The 20,043-nt window shown below is 35.5% G+C and overlaps 2 protein-coding genes across 2 annotated transcripts; both read left to right on the plus strand.

The window, feature by feature from the left end:
* Nucleotides 1-3,708: 3,708 nt before the first annotated feature.
* LOC127646658 (deoxynucleotidyltransferase terminal-interacting protein 1-like) lies at nt 3,709-13,760 on the plus strand. Its single transcript, XM_052130451.1, has 13 exons — nt 3,709-4,085; nt 8,718-8,788; nt 9,122-9,218; nt 9,315-9,413; nt 9,493-9,561; nt 9,655-9,711; nt 10,702-10,763; nt 10,842-10,887; nt 10,989-11,047; nt 12,165-12,225; nt 12,309-12,380; nt 12,793-12,848; nt 12,954-13,760. Exons 1-13 carry the CDS (start codon nt 4,011-4,013, stop codon nt 13,069-13,071), a joined length of 942 nt encoding a protein of 313 aa, XP_051986411.1. The 5' UTR covers nt 3,709-4,010; the 3' UTR covers nt 13,072-13,760.
* A 348-nt stretch (nt 13,761-14,108) lies between these two features.
* ube2c (ubiquitin-conjugating enzyme E2C) lies at nt 14,109-19,803 on the plus strand. Its single transcript, XM_052130449.1, has 7 exons — nt 14,109-14,208; nt 14,788-14,906; nt 18,800-18,827; nt 18,924-19,010; nt 19,116-19,320; nt 19,463-19,522; nt 19,644-19,803. Exons 2-7 carry the CDS (start codon nt 14,806-14,808, stop codon nt 19,679-19,681), a joined length of 519 nt encoding a protein of 172 aa, XP_051986409.1. The 5' UTR covers nt 14,109-14,208; nt 14,788-14,805; the 3' UTR covers nt 19,682-19,803.
* Nucleotides 19,804-20,043: the final 240 nt, after the last annotated feature.

Below are 20,043 nucleotides of genomic sequence, written 5' to 3' on the forward strand. Positions count from 1 at the left end.
CATCTTTTAAACGGGTTTCGTGAGATTCACCTTGTAACCTTGTGCTTTTGTCACTGGCAGGATTAAGATGCTGTCAAAGGGTCGACGCACAAATGTCGAGGGTCAGCGACATGCATATTGTTTTTTTAGATGATTCGGTGTGAGACGATCAGTGATCGGGCAGCTATGTTTAAAAGCCTTTATTATGACATACATTAGTAGTTAGGGCTTCTTGAAGCATTAGTTGTACCCTGTTTTACTCATTCGTTTTTAGAGAGCGCTTTTTTTTTTTTAGTTATGAAAAATAATGGAATTATAAAAAGCTAAAGTAACAAAGCTGGAAAATATTTATTATCTAGTTTCAACCTACCTGCCTAGTCATAAGAGTAAAAGGAGATCAGTTTATAAAATATTGTACTAAACTCAATAGCAAATTTAAAGTGGTTGATCTGTAGAGAATTTCTACATTTATTGTGTTCTTTTCTCTGCCTGTATAAACAGTCAAACTGGCATTTTGGGTAACATCAATTGTAGCATTTAGGTCTAGCAAGAAGAAAACAAAAAGTCTCACATGTGTTTAGCTCAGTTCAAATGTGATATGGTTATTAAAAACATTATTTCATTGATGTTTTTTCGAACAAATTGGCTCCTAAAAGTCGCATACGCCCCTCATTTTTTTCTCCCGCTAGTCTACTTCTCGTTTCAGGTGTTTTACAAGTTGAGAGCGAAGACCGTTTCATATGTGAGAAGTGCTTACAAAGTTGAGTTTTGGTGTTGTATTCTAATCATACAAATTTGTTAACATTTCATGTGAGATTAAATTGCATCACTGGGCAGCATTTTGAATGTACATTTCAAAACAGGAAAAGCAGGTGTCAAACTACTTCTGCTAATCTTTTAGAGTTATTCATTTTTCACTACAATTGGGCTTTAAATGTTGCAATTAGTTCCAGTACAATGGTGGATTTTTTTGCCATGCTTATACGCATGTAGAAATTCGTATTGTATAATATCTCTATATTAAACCCTGTCACTTCCGCCTGTATATAAATATAGATTTTATTTTTTATTTTAGTTCCACTGGACTACATGGTCTTTGAGCAAAGTCTAGAAATAGCTTTTGTATTGAGTTTTAAACCAGTGGTTTGACTCACCCAGCATGCCATTTTAAAAATCACACATTGCTATTAGTTTGAGCATCGGGCACTTGTTGGATTTCTTAATCCTGTAGAGTGTTTTCTGTCACCAGCAAAACTGTAGATGTTGTACAGAGCGTGGGTATGATGTTTGTTGTTTTTCTACATGGCTATCGAGTTTATTTGAAAAGAAAAGATGTCTTTTTCTCCATGCTTTTTTTAATGTTTTAATTTAACCTTTTGGTTCTAAATAACCGCTTACAAATTACAGAATTTATGAAATAGAAGTTGTTTTAAACTAAACCAAAGTGTTATTAAAAGAGGAATATATCTTGCATCTTAAAGTAGAATTGTGTACGATTGCATCGGTAATGCATAAGGTGTAACCAGCAAAAACATCCATTTGTCCATAAGTTTATTTTTATAATTCTTTTTTTTTTTTTCTTATCTTACAAAAATATATCAGAATTTTTTTTATTTTGCATGACCTGATATTTTTAGTACAAAAGAAGATAAATTGTACAGGTCTGTAATTGTTCAATTAGTTTTAAGCTTTGCCATATTGGGCTTTTAACCGATTTGCATTTATCAGTCATGTTGATTGATTTATATTTGGTCGCCATTGCGTTTGTTTATTCTTATGTCCTCTAAAAATGCCATGAATGTCTCCCCTGTTATCTTATTCTGATAAAGACAAAGATTCAGTGAATGTAAATATGTATGTGCTTATATCATTGTTTCCTCTACCTGTATATTATCAGTGTTGTGGCATTTCTCATCACCTGAAGTGGTATAAAGATTTTCCTCGATAAGAAAAGCTCAGTAAAATATTGAAACCATGGAGCATTTTTGCCATTTTATTATTTAGATTTTTATATAAATCTCTCGCTATAATATAGCTGATTGGAGGCCAGATCCTGCCACAAAATAATAGAATAAAAATATATCAATTGCAGGACATAATTTCGACAAAGTCACGTATAAACTAACAATAGAAAGGGTCTCAATTACGAAAAAGTCAAAAGTGCAAGAGACAGTCTCAGTTGCAAAAAATAAAGTCTCAATTACCATCTCAATTTTAAGCTATAAAGTCACAGTTGCGAGATATAATGCAGCAATTGCAATAAATAGTCTCAATTGCGACCAAGTCCCAAATAAATTCACAATAGCGAGAAATGGTCTCAATTGTGAGAAATAATGTTGCAATTGCAACTAAGTCCCATATAAAGGCACAGTAGCGAGAAATGGTCTCAAATGTGAGAAATAGTCAAAATTGCAATAAATAATCTCAACTGTAAACTATAAAGTCACAGTTGCGAGAAATAACGCAGCAATTGCAAGAAATAGTCACAATTGTGAAAGTTACATATAAAGTCTCAATTACCAGAAACAATCTGAATTGCAAGTTATAAAGTCACAATTAAGAGTCAAAATTACAAGAAATAACGTAGCAATTGCGAGAAATGGTCTCAATTACCAGAAAAAGTCACAATAACAAGAAATGGTCTCAATTGCGAGAAATGGTCAAATTGCGACAGTCGCATATAGTCACAATAGTGAGAAATTGTCTCAATTGCGAGCTATAAAGTCACAATGAGTCAAAATTGCAAGAGATAACATGGCAATTGCGAGAAATAATGTAACCGTTTGTAAATGAAGTCAGAATTGCAAGAAATTGTCACAATTGCAAAGTAACATATAAAGTCACAGTAGCGGAAAAATTGTCTCAATTACCAGAAATGGTCTCAATGGTGACAGTCATATATAGTCACAATAGCGAGGAATAGTCTCAATTGTGAGAAGAGAAATAACGTAAAATTTGTAATTGAAAGTCAAAATTGCAAGATATGGATATAACTGCAAAGTCACAGTAGAGAGGAATTGTCTCAATTGTGAATTATAATCTCTGATGGTCACAATTGTGAGATATCAAGACATAATTCCCTTTTCCATGGTGGAAACAAGGCACTATAGGTTGACCCTCACACAAATGTTCAGAGTTTCCAATAACGAAAATGTCCAACTGCAAAAAGATTGAAAAGATTGTACATTGGCACTAACAAAAAATACCAAGGTTACCTGGTGAATCTGAAAAATCTATTTTAGGACCATTATGACTTTTTGCCTTGTAACATTATTTTCATTACACTTAGCAGCCTACTGCAATGCAAATAAATATCATTCTCATAACTGGAATGTGAAAAAATTTAAATTACAGGTATACATTGTTCGTTTTTATTATACCTTTTAATTTAGCCTGACTATATAAATCATTCATTGCCATGGTGTTACCACAGTCACTGTACCACTCTACAGTCAAGTATACACTGACAGTCAGTGAGCCATGTCAAATTAAAAATATGCTGTGCCGTGGGGGACTAAAAGTTGGTATGATGTGTTCAAGTAATTTCAAGCAAATTAATGTTTATCATCGCTTTAACCGCACATCCATGAGCGACATCTTCAGTGCCACAACAATGATGGCCGCTTGATTCGTGCAAGTGACTCAGCCGTGTGGCCACGCCCATAATACACGTGCGCATGCGTGTTGTCAATCTCACACTTTTATTTTGAAATTCGCGACAGAAAGCGCGATTGAAATCTTGCTTACGTCAAAGCAATATTGCAATCTTCAGGAAGCGACAAACAGTTCATTGAATTCATCCATGAACTTTAACAAATAGCGACTTTTTAAACCATTTGGCCGCATCGAAGAATGTGCCGTTAGATTGACTATTGACTGTAGATGTGTAGTAAAAGTTCAAGGGACTGATCTGGAGTAACTGCATAGAGTGTCTGTCACAGCGACAGTGATCTGTAACATTGATCGACCAACATCAGGAATCCCTGGAGCTTCTGATCAAATCTAGTTTAATAATATATTGATTGTGAGTGATGGGTGCTCACAGGATTGAGGGACGCAGAGAATGGCTGCAGCAGGATGTCAATGAGCAGCAGGTGCAGTCAGTGGTGAGTCAAACTCGTGCATCTCGACCAACTGGGTGTATGAAGAAATTGTATTTATTTGTTTACATGTATTACAAGTTTTTATTTCATTTCAGCTTTTATTTTCATATGAATTTTCCACCCTCCCATTTTCATTAATGTACTGTATCTGGATGTTTTATCTTTAAAATCGTATGTAATTCTCATTATATTCAGTGATTCAGTACAGTAATAAAAATCATCCTGTGTGGAATTTTTTAATATTAAATACTACCATGATATATATATATATATATATATATATATATATATATATATATATATTATACTTTCTAAATCATTAACATTATTTTTCGCTTTACAGTAAGGAAAATTTGGCATAAAATATTATAAAAAGACTTTAAAGTCCTTTTTTGTACTTGCCCTTATGTTTAGCATACTTCTTTTTAAGTGTGGCATTTAATCATATATAATAAATAACCACAGGATAGAGATATATATATATATATATATATATATATATATATATATATATATATATAAACATTTATATTTTTTACCCTTTTTAATACACAAATTATAGCATACCATAATTTGTTAATAAAGAAAATTTTAAATAAAATTTGGCTTTTTATCTCATTAACTGAAGAAATAATTGAAGACTCATCGAAATAATCGTTAGAAAATGAAAATGATCCTGTCTGGACACAATATTTTTTATATTTAGACATTAATTTAAATTTCTGTAATGCTATATAGACAGCTCTGGAAACAGTTAAGAGACCACTGCAAAATGATCAGTTTTTTTTATAATTTATAGGTATGTGTTTGAGTAAAATGAACATTTTAGTTTTATTCTATAAAGTACTGACAACATTTCTCCCAAAGTCAAAATAAAAATATTGTCATTTAGATAATTTATTTGCAGAAAATGACAACTGGTCATCATAACAAAAAATATGTCGTGTTTTCAGACCTCGAATAATGCAAAGAAAACAAGTTCATATCCATTTTTAAACAACTCAATATTAATGTTTTAACTTGGGAAGAGTTCAGAAATAAATAAATGGTCTGCGCTTATATAGTGCTTTTCTAACCTTAACGGTTTTAAAGCGCTTTACACTGTGACTCATTCTCACACACACACACACACTCACACACCAATGACGGCAGAGCTGCCATGCAAGGCGCTAGCCTACCATTGGGAGCAACTTGGGGTTCAGTGTCTTGCCCAAGGATACTTCGGCAGTCATGTGGGCCAGGAATTTACATTTACATTTATGCATTTGGCAGACGCTTTTATCCAAAGCGACTTACAGTGCAATTATTACAGGGACAATCCCCCCGGAACAACCTGGAGTTAAGTGTCTTGCTCAAGGACACAATGGTGGTGACTGTGGGGCTCGAACCTGCGACCTTCTGATTAACAGCCCTGTGCTTTAGCCACTACGCCACCACCACTCCGCCAATCCTGCGATCAGCTGCCAACCTGCTCTTCCACCTGAGTCACAGGTGGCCCGATATTTGGTGGAATAACCCTAATTTTCAATCACAGCTTTCATGCGTCTTGTCATGCTCTCTACCAGTCTTTCACATTGCTATTGGGTGACTTTATGCCACTCCTGCTGAAAAAATTCAAGCAGCATGGCATTGTTTGATGGCTTGTGGCACTCCCAGATCATCACAATCCTCCACCAGGTCATCTAATGGTTAGACGGAGACCTGGAGAGGCCTTCAAGCCACAGTGTCTCACACCCACTGTGAAATTTGGTGGAGGATCGGTGATGATCTGGGGGTGCTTCAGCAAGGCTGGAATAAGGTAGATTCATCTTTCTGAAGGACGCATGAATCAAGCCACGTACAAGGTTATAACTTGCTTCCTTCTGCTCTGACAATGTTCCCCAACTCTGAGGATTGGTTTCTCCAGCAGGACAATCCTCATGCCACACAGCCAAGTCAATCAGGTGTGGATGGAGGACCACCGGATCAAGACCCTGTTGTGGCCAGCCCAATCTTCAGACCTGAATCCCATTGAAAACCTCTGGAATGTGATCAAGAGGAAGATGGATGGCCACAAGCCATCAAACAAAGCTGAGCCGCTTGAATTTTTGCGCCAGGAGTGGCATGAAGTCACCCAACATCAATGTGAAAGACTGGTAGAGAGCATGCCAAGACACATGACAGCTGTGATTGATAATCAGGATTATTCCACCAAAAATTGATTTCTGAACTCTTCCTAAGTTAAAACATTAGTATTGTGTTGTTTAAAAATGGATATGAACTTGTTTTCTTTGCATTATTCGAGGTCTGAAAACACGCCATCTTTTTTTGTTATGATGACCAGTTGTCATTTTCTGCAATTAAATTATCTAAATGACAATATTTTTATTTGGAATTTGGGAGAAAAGTTGTCAGTACTGTATAGAATAAAACTAAAAATTAATTTTACTCAAACACATACATATAAATAGTAAATCCAGAGAAACTGATCATTTTGGAGTGGTCTCTTAATTTGGTCCAGAGCTGTATATGTAAATATCATATAAATATATTTTCATTTTTCTTTCCAAATTGAATGTTTAGGCTCATAACTGTTATCGGATTCTACATGTTATGGTTAATAACTGATTTGATATTATAAATCTGTAGCATACTGCTTTATCTTTTTATTTTATAACCATCAAAACATTGGTATAACCATTTTGCACTTAAGAAATCTGGCACAGAATAATAAATAAACTTTTTAAATATTCTTTTGCGCACCAATAAATTACACATATGGGTCATTGACAAATAAGATTATCCGAGATGATACGAATTATTTATAAACTTTTCTACCAAGAAAAATTAAACGTCATGTGGCGTGACCATCAGGTAAAAGGTATTAACCCTCTAAAGCTGCCATTCAACTTTGATATGCTATTTTCTAAAGTCTGCATCTTTAAGGTAATAAATATTTAGCAGAAAATGCTGTTGTCTGCAATGAACTAGATGTCTGCTGCTTCCTGGTGGACGTCACCGGGCAATTCTTGCTGGAGAAATATTTTTAAGCATTTTCAAAATGCATCCACTTGTTTTTTTTATGTGAAATCTTTGCTGATTTAAATAAAGGAAAAGTGACAGTAATAATTATATGATGTTACTGATGAGTATTTATTATTTATTTAAAAAATAATGTAATTACTTTTTATTTATATGATTATAAAATGAGTATTTGCTGAATATAAGCAACTTGTGCTTGGTTAAAATTGTGTATATTATTTTATTGAAAACCCTAATTTGAAATCCATATATTAAATATGATACAACAGGCTTTTGAGGGATATCTCTCAATCACCATTAGATTACATTCATGCCCACCACAAACAAACAAAAAAATCACGTAACTGAAAATGTTGACGTACTTTTTATAAGATACGTTTAAAGTATGAACTAATATTTCTGTGTATTTTTATACATGCAGCATGGTCTGCCATTTATAAATGTCTCATTATTTTACATTAAAAGCTATTATGATGTCATCTTACCATAAGTTCCCGAGACCCAGTGAAAAAAGTTTCACAATTTCCTTTTTTTAAAAGTCAATATTGTGTTTGGTGCATAAAATATAAAAACAGTTTTTTTTTTATTCATATTGTATTTGATGTGCTGAATTGAACTGTGATACATTCCTGTCCATATTTATAGAGCAAGGAGAGGAAGTTGTAATGGCCAAACTCAAAATCAAATTTTGGTATCTCTGAAAAGCCCAGGGAGTCCTCTGATTATACCTAAAGATTTACCACTGTAGCATGTATGGGCTGAGAAAAACTTACATAACAAATGTCCCACACAAAAATGAATTATACATTATAAAGCCAAATATATCAAATATGATGCTTTTTTTTTTTTTTTGATTTATATTTATAGTCTTACTAAAAACCATTTTATGTAAATATATATATATATATATATATATATATATATATATATATATATATATATATATATATATATATATATAATTTTCTGACAATTGTTTCATATGTCAGGCTTTACAGGGTTAAAAAACTTTGTGCAACTTAAATACACACGCGTGTACACAGCTTAATCATTCAATTAAACATAATATTTAAGGTAAAAAATGTATTTTTAGTCAACAAAAACAATACGTTTTCTTAGGATTACTTCATTCAACCTGACCAAAATGTGCCATTTCATAAAAATGTCAAAATATCAGGGGTTTTCCTCTCTGCTTTATGGTTTTTGTCACATTACAACACAGTCTGCACGTTGGTTACATGTTTGGACTTTAATTTGGTTGACAAATTTTTCCCAATATAAATACAATTATAAAACAAAATTGTTTCACTGCTTATTTTTGTTTAAGAAACAACGATAAAAGGCTTTTACAAACAACTTATGCCAACAATTTAAGCTTTAATATCTCCAGCTGGTTACTCCACTTTTACAGTTTTTAACTTTATTATTTCTGTTCTAAATTGTTTCAATAGCTGTCAAACCATTCTAGCATCAATATGCTGTGCAAGAATGCAGCTGCTGGTTTATGATATCCACTTCCTGGTTGTTGCATGTTTTTGTGGCCTTCCAAACAAGAGCATGACAATTTAATTGTACGTGAATGCTGTGAAAATATATTGTTTCTCTGAATGACAGAATCCCTGGAACATTATGATCAAACACAGACAGGTGCATCGCAGGGGACGACGCTCACAGATGACTGTCAGGTAAGTCCACGTGTGTATTTCAAGCAGGACAAATTTGTAATTATGAAAACTTTAAATCGGGTGTTTTTAACTACAATGTACTTGCATTAAAAAATATTGGCATTTAATATGATGTATAGAGGGAAAAATATATATATACACACTGGCGGCCAAAAGTTTTATATTTTATAGCATTCGGGATCAAACTTTTGGCTGCCAGTGTATATATAGTATATGTGCATATATTTGCTAAAGGTTTATTATGTCAACTTTCAGAAGTTCAACTTAATGACGCAGAGTGGCTATTCTGATTTTATGTGGTGTTTAATGTGCTGTCACTGTCGATGTTTGTAGTTATACAGATCCTATCATTTCCATGGATCTTTTGCGGACGGTACTGCAGCCCAGCTTCAATGAAGACATCCTTGCTGTGTTCAGAAAATATATGAAGGTGAGCAAAAGATCATATTTAGTACCTATAACTGTGGTTAATTTGCTCTGATCTTGTCTGAAGATCGATTGTTTTATTCATCTATTTGTGGCACAGTTTTTTGAGAAGGCAGCCAGCAATGTGAAAGAGAACGTTGGTGGGGACGTCCAGCCAGATCAGCTGATCAGAGATGCTTGTCGAAACTGCCTGGAACATGTAAAACACAATACGGTTTATACAAATAAGTGCACTGAAAATGTGGCAAATTAAGCAATTTGAAAAACTTCCATTTCAGGCAAAGCAGCTTTTTCCTGATACCGAGAAAACTGCTCAGAAAACTAGTAGTAACGACCCCACAGTGAAGGTACATTTTATTCAGCGTTTGTCTGAAAAACTACAAATATATCTGGTGTTCAACTCTATATTATTGCAGTACTAATAGTTTTTATTCTCACAGCGTTCACGACAGCCAGATGACAACTCGGGCCAGAGAGACAGTCCCGTACCTAAAAAGGTGACTTGCGTAAAGTTTGATCCTGAATGCTATAAAATATCAATGTTTAGATGTGTATGTAATAGATAATATATAATGACATGGGGGTCATTTTTTTATATTAAGGATCAACATTGCCATTTTTAACATGCAATAATTTGAATAACTATTTTATGTACATTCTGTAAATTCTCCCAATATGGAATGCCCAATTCCCACTACTTTAGTAGGTCGTGGTGGTGGCGCGCAGTTACTCACCTTAATCCGGGTGGCAGAGGACAAGACCCAGTTGCCGCCCCTTCTGAGACGCATCTTATCACATGGCTCGTTGTGAGACTCGCAGCATGTGGAGGCTCATGCTACTCTCCACGATTCACGCAGTACTTACCACGTGCCCCATTGAGAGCGAGAACTACTAACCGTGACCATGAGGAGGTTACCCCATGTAACTCTAACCTCCCTAGCAACTGGGCCAATTTGGTTGCTTTGGAGACCTGACTGGGGTCACTCGGCACACCCTGGATTCGAACTTGCGACTCCTTGAATACTTGAATAAATATATAAATAGAGGGCCCTGGGTAGTTCAGCAAGTAAAGACGCTGACTACCACCCCTGGAGTCGCAAGTTCGAATCCAGGGTGTGCTGAGTGACCCCAGTCAGGCTTCCTAAGCAACCAATTGGCCCGGTTGCTAGGGTGGGTAGAGTCGCGTTGAGGTAACCCCCTCGTGGTCGCTATAATGTGGTTCTCGCACTCGGTGGGGCACATGGTGAGTTGTGCGTGGATGCCGCAGAGAACAGAGTGAAGCCTCCACACACGCTACGTCTCCGCGGTAATGCGCTCAACATGCCATGTGATAAAATGTGTGGATTGACTCAGACATGGAGGCAACTGAGTCACTACACCACCATGAGGACCTAGAGCGCATTGGGAATTGGGCATTCCAAATTGGGGAGAAAAAGGGGAGGGGAAAAAAAAGAATATATAAATACGACATCTTCATCTGTTTCCAGAGAAAGGGTCGCCCCCCTGCTCAAGTTGTATCATATGACCGAGCGGTCCCATACAGCACTCCGTAAGTTTTCTTGCGTTTCCACATATTTAAGATTCTAGTTGTAAGGTTTTGAAATTTGCAAAAACTTTTTTTCTGCAGAGCTAAACCTAAAACATCGGAGCCAATAAAGCGAGAAGGTCCCAAGGTAATGATCATGTGCCTTTTGACTTATTTATTAACACTGAAGTTTCGACATGATGGTTTTGTGGATTTCGCCTTTTAATATGTCTGTTAATGTGTGTATAGTGGGACCCAGCTCGGTTGACCGAGAACAGCACATTTGTTCTAGGATCCAGGGCAAATAAGTAAGTAATTGCTGTCAAGGGGCACAAAGTATTTTTTTTGCATTAAAAAAGTTTTATATGTAAAGAAATGGAAACTTTTTGAAAATACGTGTACAATGGCGTAAACTTGCGTGACTCTACTCGCTTTATCTTGGAGCACATTTAAACAACGGTTGATTTAAAGTTTCATTTTATTGGTGCGATCACGTCACGTCGGAATTATCTTATTTACGAGTTGAGCGCACAAGAACGCCACAACAAAGTAGTAACTTGAGTCCCGACTTTCCGAGTTGGGGATGTGTCAGTTTAATAATCATGGTGGAAGCAAATTATTATTGGTAATTTGTTTTAGTAGAGAATTTTGACTGTGCAGTTTAGTTTGTATGCATGTTTTGTACTGTGAACAATAACGATAAAACCTAGCAGAAGAGTCATTTAGCTAGTTAATGCAGCAACAAGGGTTTGCAACAAAACTACATTGCCCAAAATTAAGGTTTTGTCTCCGGATACATATGAAAACAGTGGTTGCTTTAAACCCCTTACTGCGCATGCGAAAAATCGGCATTCCAGGTACAATCTGAAATGCAATTGCGAGTTAATTTTGTACAAAGTAACATTTATCTTTAACAGTGCTATCAAATTGGATAGCAGACACAATAACGTCCCTAAACATGGACCGCCACCCTGATTGTTTTGGGTTGAATGGATCACATGACAACAAAAACATAATAGTTTTTGAATATCTCAGTTTTCCCTGTCCACAGTACGACGTAAAGATGGTATTTTGAAATGTTTCCACTTTGGAGAGCGTTTTCGAAGAGCTTTGTTTTGGATGGAAAGCCAAAACGTAGAGAAAAAGAGGCATTTTTAAACGAAAATGTATTAATGTGGTCGCACAAGAATGATAAAATCGTGAGATAAAGCATTAACTACACACCTAATGCGTGGCTTTGCTCTTCATTTTGTTGCATTGGTGCTAATATAAAAGTTTCCTGTCTTCGCTAGCAGGTCAAAATGGGGTCAGTACATCGTATTTACGATTTTCTAATTCGTAAGTACGAACTTCCCATAATGACTTGAACGCACCATTCGGTTTTGCTATTTGTTCAATTAATACTGGTAGTGGATCTCATTTCAGGGCTTTGGGAATGGGCGGAACAAGAGGAAGAATCTATATCAAACATGCAGAGCTCTTCAAGGTATTTTTTGCCATTTTTCGAGTGCTAATTATGCTGTTTCTGTGTTCATGGGGTGGTAATAGCTATACATTTGTATGTCTCAGTATGCAGCTGATGCTCAGGACAAACACTGGCTTTCAGAGAGACAGCACATGAGAGCCACAGGTGGAAAGATGGTGAGGAAACTAAGGGCCGAAACATAGTCTAAGCAAGACGTGTCTTGCAACGCAAGCTCTATTTCACACGTCGTTGCGTTTTGAAATGTGAAACCACAATTCATAACACATTGCATTCTCAATGTTGCCACAAGGGGCGGTCTGGCGAGATTAGTTAAGGTAACTCTATCGCCCCCTTGAGTACCGAAGTCAGTTTCCACCACAGTAACTCAAGAGCCCACGTTAAACATGTTCATCTGGACCACACGTTGGAAGTGCACGCATCTGCGTTTACGTACTTGCGTAGAGTATGTTTCGGCCTTAAGCGTGTGTTTTTCCACAGTATTTTTATTTAAGAGATAGTGAAAGCTATGAAAACCAATGATATTCCACAAGGTGATAGATAAAGATTCTTCTTTTCCCCCCCTGTCAGGCTTATCTGCTTATTGAAGAAGATATTCAAGATCTTGCCCGAAGTGAAGACTACAAGTTAATAAACACATTTTCTTACTAAATCAAACCACATGAATGATAAATAAATGAGCCATAATGGTGAAGCATGCATACATCATTATTGCTGTCTCTAAATTCTAGGGACTGTCCTGAATTGAAGCTGGATGAACTGAAACCATTTCTAGTGCCCATATGGATGGTGGAGAAGATGCAGAAGACGATGGAATCGCAGAAATCGGAAAATGACCTCGCCATTTGATGCTGACCTCATCAGGAAAGTCATTGGACCCTTGAGTGTTATCTACTTAAATTGTAACTGTTTGTTTTTATATGCTGAATGCGATCTTCACGTTAGACGCAGGCAGCATTATGATCAAACTGTCCAGAAATGGTTGTTTTGGAGGTTTAAATACACCAATCCAAATTTTACATGTCATTAACTTGTATTCACATGGCCTGACATGGTAAACAATTTGAATTCCTGTTTTCTTTGTCAAACATAATTGTGCTTTTTTTTTTTTTGGCGTCATGAATTTAAAAGACTTGAATATCTAATGGGGCACAGATAGAGCCTGAATTACGTTTTGTATGCTGTGGTTTTTAGAAATGGGCTTATTGTGGTTTTCCTTTCTTTTTAAGTGCTTGTGATACTATGTAGCCAGGATGACTTGAATTGCAAAATATGAATTTTATTAGCCATGTCTGCTTTAAAGGGAAATTTATTTAGTCATGATTGTTTTTTTTTTCTTCTGTTATTTCTGTATTTTGAAATATATTCTGCTTTATTCTTAATTTTTTTTTTATATAAAGCTACTTCCTCAAGCAGCAGAGTTATACAATGCACCTTTTTTACTTTTACCTTACAGTATGCTATCATTTGTCGTATTAAAAAAAGATACATTTGAACAAATCTATTTTAAATTATATTTTCTAAATAAATTCCATGGCTGTTACACTCACTTACTGACTGTTATATCTTTGAAAATATTATTTTATTTGTTTATTTTTTTTGTCAGCGGCTGTAGATGCATTTACCAGAAGGTTTTCTGGAATATCGCGTTTTTAAATGGCTATTAATAATAACAACACTTTCCTCTTTTAAAAAACTATTAAAACCTACAGAAGACATGTTGCGCCTGACTAAAATTAGTCAACGGTTATAGACAAGCCTATCCGGTTGTATCGACCAATCAAATCAAAGTGTTTGTATCATGCGTCAGTTCTCATTGGCTGCTATACCATAACTGGCTTCGTAATCTGTGTTTGTGATTGGTTGGAAGGGTAAGTGGGCGGTGAATTCGGTTTGGGAAAGTAAGTTTAAACAGGGGGGCGGGATTTGATTTAAAACATTCTCTCAGTAATCATTGAGTGTTGACGACTACATTGAACAGAACCGGTAATATGCATATCACTTCAAATAATAGCGTTTACATTATATATTTAAACATGGTTTATTAACATATTATTTTAATGAATTGTAAGTGATTTGACTTATTTGTTTATATATGTTTAAAAGATACGATTGTTAGCGCATTTGCTAACTCAATGCGTCGGCTGACTAGTTTTTATATGTTGCCGTAGAATAAATGTCATCTGTAGGTGGCATAGGTGTGAATTCCTGGCCATCTAATCTCTTTATCTATCTAGTTCTGTCCAGGTTCGTAATGTATGCTTTTAAATAGGCATGTTATCATTTAAACTACATCCAAATGTTTTGATTGACACATCTGTAAATCTCACTTTAAAGCACGAAATCTGTCTAACGATTTAAAAAACTAACCGGACAGAAATAATCAATCAATCAATAAAACTAGTTGCTCGAGTCTTGGGATTTAAACTGACTAGTTATCTTAACCAGATGGACATGGAGCGTGGTTCGTTCATATAAAAATAACTCAATGTCGTATTTTAGCTTGATATAAATAAAGCGTGTTTGCATATTTTTAAACATAATTTATTTCCACATCTGTCAAAGTACCGCAGATCTGATGCGATGGCCTCCCAGAATATGGATCCTGCCGCATCCTCTTCAACAGCAACGCGTAAAGGAAGCGAGACAACCGGAAGTATGTCCAAAGGATCCGTTTCAAAAAGGTCTGATCCTCCAAATATTCCCTTCAAATGCACTGTACGCATTTATACGCATACATCTGCCCCATTCTCAGTAAGCAATGTGTATAGGATTTATATTGGAATCATAAATGCAACCAGTCCTGTTGGGATCAAATAAGATCCTGATGGATAAACAGATTTTATTTAGTTTTATTGGCTATTGTGTAGCCTAAATCAGGACTTTCTGTTGCATTGTAATAAAATCTAGGAGTAGAGGTCGATTGATGGTGCATTTTGCCGATACCGATAACTAAGGTAGTGCAACAGGCCGGTAACCAATAGTTGTTGTTTTTTAATAGATTTATAGAATGATAGATTTCTTAGTCTTTCCTTACTATGAAGGGAACGGATATTGAGGCTCCAAAATTAAGAAACACCACAAAGCAGTTTGTGCAACCAGAAACCCAATAACAAAAGAAAAATAAAGATTTGCAGTAAACGCAGGACTTTTAACTATAAACTAGACCCAAATACACGGAGTACTCTTATTTTGAAATGACAAAGACTTCCCTACGTTGCAATACGTTACGTTAGTCTGTATGTAAGTATTTACCAAATTAAGCTTTTTTTTTTAGCTTGTGTGTGTGTGTGTGTGTGTGTGCGTGCAGAAGAGGGCTATTGATGAGCAATGCAATATAAAAACTATCGACAACAATCAGCACAGATTTTTGCCAAAAAGCAACTATCGGCACCGATTAATCTGTAAAACCAAGATATCGATCTACCTCTAATAAGGAGATGTTGGGGACTGTCAGACTCAGTCACCATTCAGGTTCATTGTATGGAACAAAAAAATAATACAACTTACCTCTGTAGGTATAGAACAAGACCGATATATCGGTTTAACCGATTAAACAGTGCTGATGGTTGTTATCTGCAAAAAAATCTATTCCGATAGTTGCCGATAGTTTTTTATGTTCCTCTGTGGTCGGTGCTTAAAGCAATAGTTTCCCCCCAAATGAAAAGTCTCATTATTTACTCCTGACATCTCCGATGTTTTACTTTTTTCTTCAGTAGAATACAAAGATTTTTAGAAGAATATCTCTGCTCAATATCTCTGATCCTTACAATGCAAGTGAATGGTGACCAGATCTTTGAAGCTTCAAAAATCACATAAAAGTAATCCATAGATTTACATTTATGCATTTGGCAGACGCTTTTATCCAAAGCGATTTACAGTGCCCTTCTTACAGGGACAATCCCCCCGGAGCAACCTGGAGTTAAGTGCCTTGCTCAAGGACACAATGGTGGTGGCTGTGGGGATCGAACCAATGACCTTCTGATTACCAGTTTACCAGTACTGTGGTTTAGACCACTACACCACCACCACCACCTCTAGTTGATTAAATCTTATGCTTGGATGTGCTTGCCGGCAGGCACACAAGCAAAATAATTGTCAAAATGTTAATAACTACAGTCTGGACCATGACCAACACAAACTGGGTATTGTTTTAAAGCTTAGAAACTCGTACGTTTCAATGCACGAAGGCTTATGACCAAAACTGAATAAGTGCTTTGAAATTTACAGACGAATCAGACATGTCCGCTTTGATAATTTATGAAAAATATTTCACTGTACATGCTATTGCAATCAGTAAAAACATCAAACTCATCAAATAGCCGTGTGTCATATGTTGTTGGAAAGCTACTATACTCTCAAATAGTAGAATACAAACAGCCTATTTGTTTACTCGCAGACAAAAATATACAGAGTAATAGCAAAGTATGACTGACATTTATGTTTGTGTTGCTTATGCTTATATACAGTATGTGTGTATATGTATTATACATGCATACATATATGCCCTGTTTTGCTTAAATAAACTGAACATAAAATGGGAGGCATAGATCATTAAATCCACTTGAAGCACAATGTTACAAATGGCCACCAGGAGATGGCGTCAAGTAAATGACACCGACTCACTAACTACGATTAAAGCATAGCGCATCAAAAAGTTTACCAATAAAGCTGATGGAAACACAAATTATCGCTAAAATTTCACAAGTGTAGACATAACATTTTCCATTTAATTCTTGCACATAAACGTATATGTCGATACTTCAAATGTCGCAAATAAACCCAATTTGGAAACACTTTATGAGAAAATTGCCATTAACGCAAAAATATAGTGTCACATGACAGAATTTACCCCAATCGTTAGCCTGTGTTAAACATGACGACAAGTTATATACATCCTTGAAAGACAATTTATTGTGCGTGAAGCATTACTCACACTGTTATGGATTGGTCTTAATGGCATACCTGCACAGATCAGATGCTGCAAACATATCTGTGTCAAGACACTTCCAGGAGTGCCAACACTGATCTCGTATCATGCACCTGTCATCGACAAGTACAAGGAGAACTAATGAATGGCCACACTATGCGATTTAATTTAATTTGGGTAGCCATCCATTAATTGTGGTAGCCAAGTTGCTTTTCCACACCATTCAAAATAATAGACAGCAGTCATGGAATTGGCCCACAAAACAAACAACATATAGTTTCTGTGCAAAAAGATGTTTTAAATTAAAAATAAATGCACTAGTAAATAAATACTAGGAGAAAAGCTTCAGTGTGCTTTTTTTGGAACAGCACCAACAGCCCAATTCTATAAAATTATCGTTTAGCTAACATTTGAAAAAATGCCGGCAAAATTCCCTGTATTAAATAAAATAAATTGCCAAACAAATAAAAGCATTAAATTAAACCAATTAATCACCAAATGATTTTTTTTTATTTTTAGGCCTATTTACATTTATGCATTTGGCAGATGCTTTTATCCAAAGCGACTTACAGTGCACTTATTACAGGGACAATCCCCCCGGAGCAACCTGGAGTTAAGTGCCTTGCTCCAGGACACAATGGTGGTGGCTGTGGGGATCGAACCAGCGACCTTCTGATTAACAGACCTGTGCTTTAGCCACTACGCCACCATAAAATTGTCTTTTCTTTACACAAACTTAAATTATCCTTGCCCTGTTCTGTAGACAAAAAAGGTTGGCTGAATGACATTCTCAGAATGTTCTGCACTTTTTTTTTTTTGTTTTGTTCTGAATTTAAATCAGGATTAACTTGAATAAATCAAAACTATTTATTGTTTGTCATATAGTAAACTATATGCTGAGTTTACTTTCAGAAAACGAGCTTTTGAACATTTTAAAACTTTTAAATCTAACCCTCTTTACCTCGGATCGCATTTGCTGAGCTTCTTCACAAAATATAAATTGCATTATGATGCTAAAATTAATTTTAGATGACAATCAAGTTCAGTTGATTATTAAGTTGTGGGACATAATGCTGTTGTGATGATGATACTTTAGATGTTTGTTCAAAATAGCCTATTTTGAACAAACTAGGTCACAGTTATAAACACTTAACATACTAAAGAGACCTTTCTACTGACTCTGAAAAACACCAAAAGAAAGATGCCCAGGGTCCCTGCTCATCCGTGTGAACGTGCCTTAGGCATGCTGCATGGAGGCATGAGTCAGTTCATCTTAATTGTTGAATCTTTTTCATCATACATTTACATACCGATATTTGCGCTTGTTAAGTTTGCTGAAAATAAAACCAGTTGAAAGTGAGAGGACATTTCTTTTTGCTGAGTTTATATCTTGAAATTAATCACCATTAATAAATTGTACCAATGCATTTAGTTTTTTCCCCCAGGACATTTGTTTACTTTTGAGTGATAAACAAATTTGGATCCTTTTTAGAATTGGTTCTAGTTTCTGTTTCTGGACTTTGAATAGTTAAACTGGGAATTTTAAACCATGATTGGAAATATTTGTATCTCTCCAATAGTTTTGATTTCAAGGTTTTCTTTTGAGGACTATACATTCATTTTCTATGCATTTATTTTCCTCCATAGGCTTCAACAAGAGCTGATGACGCTAATGGTGAGCTCTTTATATACAGAAGGAATTATGATGTTTTGACTTTAGTCTTTAACTTTAGCGCAACATTGTTGACTCAAATGCTTTGTTACAATGCAGATGTCAGGAGACAAGGGGATTTCAGCGTTTCCAGAGTCTGACAATCTTTTTAAATGGATTGGTACAATAGATGGCGCTCAGGCAACGGTAAGAGTTGCAACAACAGTTGTTATTGATATCGGGATTGTTGATCCTTATATGCTAAATATATCCTGCTCGAATCTACCTTTTCCACACCCCCTTTTCTTTTAGGTTTATGAAGGTTTGAGGTACAAACTTTCTTTTGAGTTTCCTAGCGGGTACCCCTACAATGCCCCCCGGGTGAAATTCATCACCCCTTGTTTCCACCCAAATGTTGATGAGAATGGTTTCATCTGCTTAGACATTTTGAAGGACAAATGGTCTGCTCTATATGACGTCCGCTCCATACTACTGTCTATTCAGAGTTTATTAGGAGGTAAGCTGTGATTGTGACTTTTCAAAGGTGAACTACATTCTCTTAGTATGTAAAACAAGATGTCTGATTTGCACAACTGTGATCGCATGGTGTAAATTATTTCTTTGTCTGGAATGGTGGTTATTATGATTCCTTGTTTTAGAGCCCAACAATGATAGTCCACTGAACTCTGCAGCTGCTGAACTATGGGATGACCAGGAAGGTTGGTAGTCTCGCCATTTCTTAAAAATGCAACATTTTGTTACTTAATCTTCTTATCGATTCATGGTTTGGTCTCTTGAGTTGTGCAAAAACTAATGCATTTTAAATTGCTTTCTTTCCAGCCTTCAAAGCCCATTTGCGTGCAACATATAAGAATTAACCATAAAGATTAAACTTTTTCTGCCTCCTTGTTTTATGTCTTTTCTTGTTCATAATGTAAATTTGATAATGGGTCTGTGTATGTACATTATTTCTATGTTGTCTTAAACCTGCTTGAATAAAATGCTGATTAAAAATTAGGCTTGGTTACTTATTGTGTCAAACATATTTCCTTTTATATGTTCCTTAAATTGTAAATATGCAAAATAAAGGATCATTCAACATATAATGGGTTTGTGGTGTAGGTAGTTATTGCACATGTCAGAATATATTGGTGTATCTTAAAAAATATATATATATATTTCAATGGTTTTCAAATCAGAGTTGAATTATGCTAATTGTTAATATAATCTACTGTGGGGT

The sequence above is a fragment of the Xyrauchen texanus genome, chromosome 7 (genome assembly GCF_025860055.1).
Source record: "Xyrauchen texanus isolate HMW12.3.18 chromosome 7, RBS_HiC_50CHRs, whole genome shotgun sequence".
Taxonomy (NCBI): domain Eukaryota; kingdom Metazoa; phylum Chordata; class Actinopteri; order Cypriniformes; family Catostomidae; genus Xyrauchen; species Xyrauchen texanus.

Coding starts and splice junctions, on each gene's coding strand:
- ube2c (XM_052130449.1), top strand. CDS start 14,806: ATGGCCTCCCAGAATATGGATCCTGCCGCATCCTCTTCAACAGCAACG. Junction 14,907..18,799: donor AAAGGATCCGTTTCAAAAAG/GTCTGATCCTCC, acceptor TTTCCTCCATAG/GCTTCAACAAGAGCTGATGA. Junction 18,828..18,923: donor AAGAGCTGATGACGCTAATG/GTGAGCTCTTTA, acceptor GTTACAATGCAG/ATGTCAGGAGACAAGGGGAT.
- LOC127646658 (XM_052130451.1), top strand. CDS start 4,011: ATGGGTGCTCACAGGATTGAGGGACGCAGAGAATGGCTGCAGCAGGAT. Junction 4,086..8,717: donor AGCAGCAGGTGCAGTCAGTG/GTGAGTCAAACT, acceptor TCTGAATGACAG/AATCCCTGGAACATTATGAT. Junction 10,764..10,841: donor GCGGTCCCATACAGCACTCC/GTAAGTTTTCTT, acceptor TTTTTTCTGCAG/AGCTAAACCTAAAACATCGG.